At 36.4% G+C, this 11,248-nt stretch overlaps 1 protein-coding gene across 1 annotated transcript; it reads right to left on the reverse strand.

Moving 5' to 3' along the window:
• Positions 1–209: 209 nt before the first annotated feature.
• LOC121411301 (juxtaposed with another zinc finger protein 1-like) lies at positions 210–9,630 on the reverse strand. Its single transcript, XM_041603954.1, has 5 exons — positions 9,064–9,630; positions 4,622–4,694; positions 3,479–3,579; positions 2,707–2,942; positions 210–1,579 (listed from the first exon to the last, which is right to left on the reverse strand). Exons 1-5 carry the CDS (start codon positions 9,173–9,175, stop codon positions 1,094–1,096), a joined length of 1,008 nt encoding a protein of 335 aa, XP_041459888.1. The 5' UTR covers positions 9,176–9,630; the 3' UTR covers positions 210–1,093.
• Positions 9,631–11,248: the final 1,618 nt, after the last annotated feature.

Here is an 11,248-nt window from a genome sequence, read left to right on the forward strand (position 1 = left end):
AAATAAAAATATTTCATATAATAAAATACAAAAGAAATAGTGAGTGAGTGTTGTCATCAGTTCCTCATTTGCATACCGACCGAGATGTGCATATAACTGTTTTGTGAAATGAAGCGAAACTTTAAAATGCCATAACTTTCTTATTTTACATCCGATTTTGATGAAATTTTCAGTGTTATGCTTGTTGAATTTTTCTCTTTTTATTCAAATCAAGTTTTTGTTGGGGTGGACTTGTCCTTTAAATATCGCTGAGTTCTAAATACATCTTTCATTTCATTTTCTCAGTGGATTATTTTAAGCTCTTAGGATAGACCTCAAACTCTAACTATTGCATATACCAACATCTCATATGCAATTTCTAGTAGTCTGAAAAAAAATCCTCAACTTGAAAATTTATACTACCAAGTTATTAGCCATGCTACATGTAACTGCCCATAGATCATCAAAAACCAAATCATTAGACAAAATAAATATCATCAATAAATATAGTTTATATATATGTACACTGCATATTAAAACAAAACATGTGCATCTTCTGATAATCAGTGTTTCTGTTTCTGATACATCCATCAGTGAGGTATGATTTCATCAACTCTCAATTTATTGTTACCCAACAGGTGTTTCATATAGATCATTTCTGAAGTTGTATTTCTCGTAAACAATATCACAAAGTTGCTGAAGGAGTTGTTGCAAAAACAGAATGTTGAAACGAAAATGGTGGCAAGATGAGGTACAGAAATTTGATTTGAGATGTATTAATTGAGATGATAAGTGGAGAATGTCCCTGCAAAAAATAGCCAAATAATATGGAAAACATTCCATCAAGACTATACTGATTGACTGTGATTGATTATATTGTATACAGTAAGCAGCAATAAAAGCTATAGAAGTTCCTCCTTGATGACCTCAATCTCCTTCAAGAACTTCAGTGAAAAGTATCCCGTCCAAATAATGGTGAAATGAATGTTGCACAAGATGAAAATTTACATATCATAGGTACCCTCTGTCAGCATTGCAAGGCATCCAATTGCATTCCCAGATCATAAATGCTCTTCTATCTGTCAAGGTCCTCAAGAATTTCATATTGCACGGTTCAGTCTTTAGCATCCCCCTGGATGTGGATCTGTTTGAATTTGACCTTGTTGGCAGCGGCCAGCGAGGCCTTGGCAAGGTTCATGCTTGTGGGTTCCACTCCAGAGGGTAAAGTCACTATAAGGCCTGTCTGCTGGGCCTGGGCCATACTGCCAAGAGCTGCAGATGCCGTGGACACCCCAGGTTCCATGATGATGCTGCCCGACGAGATTGGGGTGATGGATTCCAAGACGATGCTTCCGTTGGCAAGGGACATCCCAAGGGGACTGGCAAGGAGAGGAGTGGCCTGTTGGATGATGGATGCTGGTACAGTAGACGAAGCCAAACTACTGAGGGCGCTGCTTACTTTCGATGTTTTAATTTGTTTGTTACTGGCAAGAGAACTGAGAGGCAAGTCCAGTGAGTTGGTGTGCGTCTGTCTGTGCTGCCTAAGGCCCTGGGCAGTCTTGTAGCTCTTTCCACACTGACATTTGAAATTCTTCTTCACCTGAGTTCAGAACAAAAACAAAATTCTTTGATCAATACGAATTAACAAATCCTATGGCAACTTCATAGCAGCTTCCTTTACTTGGTCTTACCAATTTACCATATTAGTTAACCATGTATAAATGTCCTTATATTGCTTGGTACTTCTTGACAAGGGTAAACCTTTCCATTAAAAATACTATCTGTGGCAGACATATCTTCAATAAATATATATTTCTCTTAATTTTTAGAGATCCTTATTCAAAGAGTACCAAAAAAAAACAGCATTCAAGTATAATACGTTATAATACTATATCTAGAAGCAGCCAGGAAGCTGTTTTAAAATTGATCATAAAGTTACACTTGATTTTAGATATAATGATAGGAACATAGGAATATTTCCCATTGATTTTAATATTTTGGCAAAAAACAAATTTCACATTTTTAAATATTAATCTGAACAGCACATTTCAACTTATTTGAATGCAACTAAAATGATGAAGAATTATGTTTGGCTTGACATGTTCCCACTGTGTTTGAAGTTATGCAATATGCATGACATTATGAACAGCTTTATGAAACATTTTTTACACTTAATTAAAACAGATATTGGCTATAAATGTTATTGAGACACAGAGAGAATACAGCTTCTTCCTCATATGACATGTTCTGATTGCAAGACAAATTTATGCAACACCATGATTCAAATGTATGCTCTGAGATCTATGGAATTCATCTACTTGAAACGATACATTGTAAATTACCCCTTGACCTAAACCCACTTTGTCCACTTTCCATTTGGTCTACTCTCATCCCACATGGGCTTATCTTACAGTTTGTCAACAATCACTTTGTCTACTAATCATTTGGACAACTGTCATTTAACCCATCAACCATTTTATCTGATTTCTAGCTATACCCAATGGTCTAACACCACATAATCCATATGACAAGATGAACTGTTTTTTATTAACCAGTTTTGATCAACTGTAAAATAATGGATAGACAAAGTGGAAATTATACACCTGGGCATTGGATTAAATATGTTAGACCAAGTGAGTATTAGAGCCAGTAATAGTTGGACAAAATGGTAATTAGACCAAAATGTTTAGTATTACAACCAAGTGGATAGAGACCCTTCAAACATACCTTTTTCTCATTCCGATGTCCATTTTTTGCATGATACTTCATCCCATTGACGTTCTTATATCTCTTCTTGCATCCTGGTACAGGACAGAGAAAGGGTTTATCGTCCCCCACCTGGGTGGCCATGGTGCGCAGGATAAGCTCATAACTAAACTCATCTTGTGTCGTCCAGGAGTTATCGCTGTCTGAATCGCTCTTGTCGTTGTCATCATCAAAGTCCCACTCACTGCTGTTGACTGCTGCTCATGGCATAATAAAGAAATTCATAAGAACTTGAAAATTATATAAGACATAATATTAGTTTTATTTAATTATTAAATTGGCCTATATATTATTAAGTGTCTTTATCAAACTAAATTGATTTAATGACATCTTGTTGAGAAAACTTAATAATAAAATGACAGTTAAAGAATATGTTCAACAAAAACAGACAGCAACATTTGTTCCAAAATACATGTACCTAAATATTAACACCACAGGTTACTTGTTTCTTCTAGGAAGAATTTCATCAACCTTTTTGTCTGACAAGTTGTTGGATCTGATAACTTTCCTTGATTTTGATTGGCTGAGAAGCACAATTACTATGAAAGTGTCAGATAAAACATACTTTGTCATATCAGATCAAACATCCAGCAATTCCTTTCATGAAACGCTCTCCTGAAAAGATAATCAAAATACATCTAAAGCCATTCACTACATTCACGTTGCAATAAGCTTTCAACATATTATAAGAAATCTTGAATGTAAAAGCAGCAATTAAAAAGCCCAGACTTACCTACAAGAGTCTGTGCAATAGTCCTTGGACTTGATGTTGATGAACTGTGAGCCCGTGCCTTCTTCTTCTCATGTTGATGTTTTGCTGCATCAGTCACAAACCTTTCATTGCAAATAAGATTTGTAAAAACAATACAAAATTGGAAAGGTAAATTGGTTATTAAAAAATGAAAATGTTGAAAAACTGTACATGTACCTTGTAGTACAAGGCTTGTACTTTCTCTCTCACTTATTTTAATTTTAAACAGATGACAATTTTATCATTGCGAGAGTAGGTAAAATATTCAAGTCAAAGGATGTGCATGTATGCAAACTAAAAAATTATCTTGTGATGATGGGACACATTATCACTTGGGAGAGATACCATCATCTCTCTAAATACCATGATCTCTCTAATGCAAAGATGAACAACTATCTAGCATATTAGTATTGGCAAAGGGATGGGAGCAATAGTTTTCATTACCTAAAGCCGAAAGTAAGCCTGAAACCACAATGATTACATCTTTAAATTACATGAGCATTCAATAAATTAAAAAAATATTAATATTGATAAAAAAAGGAATGCATTTTTTCACTGATGTGAAGGTCCAGGCCAGGGTTTTTTATCCAAGAAAAACTTCTTCTACCTAACGAAAGTAGTGTTCTTTTTTTTCAAAACTATATTTGTCAAATGAAAAATGATAGCAATAACTAAGGCATCCATGGAAATACAAAATGTACAGAATATCTCACACATATATCATACATGTAAAAGTAAGAAGAAATACTATCTTCCACGGTCCACCATACCTATCCATATTTTAAAAAGATCATTGTAGCATCGCTTTTTTTTCTTATTTGGGAGTATTGTATACTTTGATTAAGGGCCCTATAACATAAATTAAGTTATGGTATATTTGCCATACAATGATAACTTCTCTAAAATCCTTGATTTGGTTGGCAGTTGAGCATCATTACCATGTTAATTACCATTGGATGGTAATCAGTGGCAGACCGTGACCCGGAGGAGACAAAGCATAGGGGCACAGCATTACATTCACAAACAATACAGTGCCCCTCCAATGCATTGTCTCCTCCGGGTCACGGTCCGCCACTGATGGCAATGTTACCATGATTGTAACTTTTATGCAGATCTTTTTCTCACTTGATCACATAGCTGAGAGGCAGAGAGGATGGCTGCTGCAACTCTTGCTTCTCAAGGAACTTGGGATCATTGTCTGAAAATTCAACACAAACAAAATAATATTTGATTTCATTCATCACATTATATTCCAATTAAACTGTTTTAAAACGTAATTGCATGATCTCCCAATATGTTGTGTCTTAATATATTTGGCTTCGGTTGATTTCTTTTACAATTTGTTCATTTCTTCCTACTGTTTTTACAATTAAACAAAGGAAGTCTGAAATCATTTAACATTTAAAGAAGAACTGGTACACTTTCTTTTTGCTTTGAGGCTATCATTGATTTCTTTTTTTTGGGGGGGGGTGGATTCCTATTTCAGGATTATTTGTTTGTAGCACATTGTGCAATTAAGTATGAATACATGTATGTCAAGTGCTGGTATAGTTTAAATCATGAAATAGATTAAGATTGTAAAGAATAAATTTTGTGCATAATTTTGTGACAGATGTAGGAGCACCTCTGAAGAAAATGGTAACTTAACAAATTATACATGGTTATTACACCTTATCAACTTTATATCCAAATTTTATAAGGAAAAATTTCAGAATTATCTTGAAAAATAAAAATCTTGATCTTCGGTTATTTTTTTTCAGGATCATACCAGTGTGTTGGGCTTAAAAGGACCTTTGACCTTCATTTAGTGACGTGAAAATAAATCAATAATTTATTTGCCAATAACCATCATAAAAAAGTCTCATGGAATAAGAAATAAAATCTTGAAAGTAAAGCATCTAAATCTTGATTTTTTTCTCATACTGATACCACACCATAGTCAAAAGTTCATTGAATTTGATTGACCTTTGACATTCATCTTCTAACCTGATATCCGTGCCACATAATAAGTGACAATATCAGCTCCCAAAATGTTCCAATTGCACATCTTTTTCCATGCGCAATAGTTTAGTTACTTGGAAATGATTTTTATTTACGAACATGTTTTTAAAGGGAAAAGCTAAAAAAATAACAAAATTTTACCATATACATGTATTCTGTTATTTTTAGAAAAGAAAGACACTGAAAATGATTAATACAATGGCAAGCCAATGTGATTGATACACAATAGTGTGTGATGATCAGGAGCCTGAACTATTGATTGAATGCAGTTGGTGGCTGGTGGGATAATATCAGATTTTACAGTAAAATTTACATAATTTCCCTTTTACTACACATGAGATTAGGCATATTTTCATGCTCTAACTCTGTTGAATATGTATACCATTACTTATTTACATGTACACTGTAGCTACATATATTCCTTAAGTAGACTATATGTCAAGATGAGATTTGAGAAATTCTATATCTATACATCAATACTCATAATGTATATTTGACGAAAAAACATAAACAAATACACTGTAATCAGTTCAAAAAGTGCTTATATTTTGGTGTAGGATATTCCATATTCACAAGTTAGTGTGAATGTGAATCATCTGATACCCCTTTCATAAACCCAATTATGCGGCTAATAGCAGCAAAATTTGGTCGTAAAATCGGAGGAGGACCAGAGTTATCCGCATTATTTTGATGCTGCTATTATCCGCATAATAGCAGCATCGGGACCAGATTTTGACTTTATGAACGCATTTCCAAATAATGCGAATAATTGCCATGGTGGCAGTCACAAGGTCACCCTTTTCCAAAACCACCGCATCGGAGGAGGCGTGTCCAGTTGTCATGACGATTATCCGCCTTTTTCAGGACGGGCGCTCGTAAAAATAGTGCGGATTATTTCCAGAGTTTGTGAACGCAATTTTTGTCTCACCTGCATAGCAGAGTGAGACTATAGGCGCCGCTTTTCCGACGGCGGCGGCGACGGCGGCGGCGTAACATCAAATCTTAACCTGAGGTTAAGTTTTTGAAATGACATCATAACTTAGAAAGTATATGGACCTAGTTCATGAAACTTGGCCATAAGGTTAATCAAGTATTACTGAACATCCTGCATGAGTCTTATGTCACATGACCAAGGTCAAAGGTCATTTAGGGTCAATGAACTTTGGCCGAATTGGGGATATTTGTTGAATTCCCATCATAACTTTGAAAGTTTATGGATCTGATTCATGAAACTTGGACATAATAGTAATCAAGCATCACTGAACATTTTGTGCAAGTTTCAGGTCTCATGATTAAGGTCAAAGGTCATTTAGGGTCAATGAACTTTGGCCGAATTGGGGGTATCTGTTGAATTACCATCATAACTTTGAAAGTTTATGGATCTGATTCATGAAACTTGGACATTAGAGTAATCAAGTATCACTGAACATCCTGTGCGCATTTCAGGTCACATGACCAAGGTCAAAGGTCAATGAACATTGGCCGAATTGGGTGTATCTGTTGAATTACCATCATAACTTCGAAAGTTTATGGATCTGATTCATGAAACTTGGACATAAGAGTAATCAAGTATCACTGAACATCCTACGCGAATTTCAGGTCACATGATCAAGGTCAAAGGTCATGTAAGGTCAATGAACTTAGGCCATGTTGGGGTTTTTTGTTGAATAACCATCATATCTCTGTAAGTTTATTGGTCTAGTTCATAAAAAGTGGACATAATAGTAACCATGTATCACTGAACATCTTGTGCGAGTTAGAGTAGTTTTCAAAGTCAGCACTGCTGCTATATTGAACTTCGTGATGCAGGTGAGACGGCCAGAGGCATTCCACTTGTTATTGAATTATCCGCATTACTCTTAGGCGGCTAATTGGAGGATGGGTTTATGAAAAGGGTATGAAAAGCACCCTTAACAAAGATTTACAATCTTCGTTTATGATACAGTAGGAGGCAAACCAATCAACATCTACCCTTCAGATTTGATTTGCCAATTTTTGAAAAGCACCCAAAACAGAAATTTGGAATGAACAACTCTTAGTTAATGTTGAAATCTAATGTTCTTATCACGTCAGTGAATGTTATACACTTCTTGATTTTCAGTATTTTTCACATTTTTTTTGTTGGTATCATCCAGATTATCCCATCACTGACATGAGAAAATATTCCATTTTCTTTTCAACGAATATAACATTATACAGGTCGACACTACTGGCCAAAAGAACAGATTATTGATCACTTAAAAAAAGAAGAAACCGGACAATTAATAGGGGTACTTTGAATAAATTTGGGGTAAGTCATGTAACAATTAATTTAAGTGCTATGGGGGGAGGGGCATTGCCCCTGTACCTATCCTTCAGGATATTTTTTTTCTGCACCTATTGATAAATCAATTTTACAATTCACAATAATGATTAAAATACAAAATCGATCATATTCCAAATTATATGACATACAAATTTGATAATTATGTTCTTATCACTTCAGTGAATGTTATACACTTCTTGATTTTCAGTATTTTTCATATTTGCAAGCATCATCCAGATTATCCCATCACTGACTGACAATTAATAAGGGTACTTTGAATAAATTTGGGGTAAGTCATGTAACAATTCATTTTAGTGCTATGGGGGGGGGTGGTTAGGGGCATTGCCCCTTTACCCCCCCCCCCCTGGACATCTATCTTTCAGGATATTTTTTCTGCACCTATTGATAAATCAAAAATTCACAATGATTAAAATAAAATACAAAATACATACTAATTGATCATATTCCAAAATATATGACATACAATTAGATAATAGATGAAATCAATATTGAAAAATACATAATTCGAATACAGGTACCAGCTTTTTCATGAATAAGCCATAGCAGCCAGGCCAGGCATTGCATGGTCAAGTTCAATGAATGAAACAATACAAACTAGACTATCTTTAAATTATTTTACCTCATGGATGATGGTTCAAATAATGCTTTTTCTCTGAGCAAATCATCATCTGCCCAACTTCACAATAAATATGTTCCTAGGCTTATTTTGACATTCATTCAGAAAAGGTCAATTATCATGATTATCAAAATTTTCTTTAAAAAGATTCATGCTCTTGATTAAAAAAATAGAATTAAATCTAATTTAATTGAAAAACAATGTTTGAAAGTATTTCAAACAACCATACCTCACATGAAAACCCCGACTAAAATACACCTGATCTGTCAATTATGTGTCAAGAATTATAAAATCCCCCAGCTATTCATTTCATGACATTGATATCGAAATTTCAAATATCACTCTCAAGTATTAATGCAAATCTCCAGTGAGATATATCAAATTTTCATATTTTCCATTATTTTTCATATTGTGGCTTGTAGCTTCTAATTCTGACAGCTCAACATACACACAGAGGCTAGACTCAAACAAAGGATTTTGTACCTGACCTGAGTTCTTTGTTTTGTAGAATGCCAAAAGGCAATGCCTCAATCCTAAACATTCGCCTGCCTTGTCCCGTTAGCTTTTGTTTGGGATACCAACAAAAGAATCCTCTGTGTGTGTTTTAACGCACGATCAACTCACCAATATGTGCATCCTCTATGTGTTCGATCAGCTGACGAAGGGATGGGAAAGTCAGGCCACAGTCACTAAATTTACACACATTTGTGAAGAAAACGGCCATTATTTCCGTCATCCATGTAGCAGAATAGTCTTTCGTGGTAACTGCTCAGATCAACGATATAAATTCATACCTAATGTACCTCAACTGCGGCAATATTTCCATGGTTTATTTAAGTTCAATTCCGCATCCTGCACAGCATCTCCACATAATCTAGCGTTACACTGCCTCCCCGTATAGCGAGACGCGCCCCGGCCGAGCTACATCGGAGTCCGATTCCGTTCGTACAGTACCGGTGCCGGGCGTGGTAATTGCCTTTTCAAGTTTAGATTTGCAAGTTGAAATTGCAGCAGGAAATTCCAATTAGAATTAGCCAGGACCGAGTGCGTTACTTTAGTAGTATCCGTATACTAAACCAGCTTAAACTTTCTTCAATCTAACGGTGTATTCAGTTTGCCTTTGCGAAATTCTGCTCCAAACTTCGTCTGCTTCAGTTAGCTGACTCGCGCCACACATCTCTACTGCATGCATGATATGAAGCATACACGCGCTATACCGTACTGTATACCGTACACCGGTACCAACTTGACGTAGTCGCAGGCAATTGGACCGGAGCGCCGCATAAAGTTTCTGAAAAGCAACAAACGAGGCAACAACCTGTATAAATTAAGCCTAGACTTTATTTTTCTAAATCGTACGGCTTCTTCCATCAAAACCAATATACATTGTCTACAATTGAATATGACTCCTCAATTGTAACGCTGTGATACATCTCCCCGATGGATGCATCTCCATATTTCAAACTACAACTGTCTTCATAAGATAGCATTTTTGTGCAAGAGTACGAGTAGGCCGTTTCTTTTTTTTTATTCATGCCTCGTTCTCAATCTCATTGCAGATGGTGATTGTTTAGGCCTATATGTATGAATTCCCTATACCCGGTGAGATATGTTCGAAAGTTCGCAGGAAATTTATTCAATTAGCCCCCCCCCCCTCCCCCGGCATATATGCCAGAGCTGGCATATGATGAGCCTTGAAACGAAATAGTGGGGAGGAATAATGTGCACGGTTCTTGTATGATTATTTGAAACTTTTGTGTTCGGAAATTACATGCACTGACTTCAGTCTTATAGAGGGTAGGTCTTACAGGGGCCGCGGAACCGGGAGGGGGGGGGGGCTTCAGCCGCCACTTTTTTCTAAAACCATGTACAAAACGCAAAAATGACTCACGATTGTGATTTTTTGCATGGTCAGCCCCCCCCCCCCCACTTTGAAAACCATTCTGCGGCCCCTGTCTTATAGAGGGTATCGTGGAAGCGCCGTGGTATAGCGGTTCTGACTCTCGCCTTGTAATCAGAGGGTCTTGTGTTCGAATCCCACCATTGCCTAGCGTCCTTTGGCAAGGCGTCAATCCACACTTTGCCACTCTCACCCAGGTGCTAATTGGGTAGGCCCTACCGGTAGGAAACAACCGTCATTGTGGTTGGTTTAGCAAGTGTGCGCCTATAACAGGCTGCTTGAAATGCTATGAATCCAGTGACCGGGTGTCGTAGACTGATAAAGCGCTATATAAATGCCAATTGTTATTATTATTGTATAAGCCTTGACTAATCGCAAAAACGGGTATTCAAGTGACACAGTATGGATATTTTTTATTGTATAACCCTGCGCACGTTTGAATTTCAAGACATGCAATCAAAGGTGTATCCAGTAAATGAGGAAGACGTTTGCAGGAGCCTCATCGACGTGATTAGGGGGGGGGGGTGCATTTTGCCCGATCGGCTGCTCAACAAACGAAAAGCCGGGTTCGGAAGGAAGTTTATCTTGATTACTACATCCTACTTTTAGTTGTATTCACAAAAAAGATTATGTATTTAAAGACCAGAAAATATATAATGTGCTCGAAGCAAGAGCTGAATTTGTTTTAAATTTTGAAATGAAAGTTGGATATTTTAGGCACCATTTATAGGATGAAATCTCCACTATAAAAAACAGTTTGAATCAACTCTCTTTTAAACATTATTGTCAATTCTGACCCGTAAATTGCACTTTTTTAAATAATAAATGAACTTTACTCTTGTTTTGCTGCGGATCCAGGAGATCGAAACGCATAGGCGGCGGAAGCGGGGGGAGGGGGGACGAGTCCCC

Source organism: Lytechinus variegatus, chromosome 3, assembly GCF_018143015.1.
Source record: "Lytechinus variegatus isolate NC3 chromosome 3, Lvar_3.0, whole genome shotgun sequence".
Lineage (NCBI taxonomy): Eukaryota > Metazoa > Echinodermata > Echinoidea > Temnopleuroida > Toxopneustidae > Lytechinus > Lytechinus variegatus.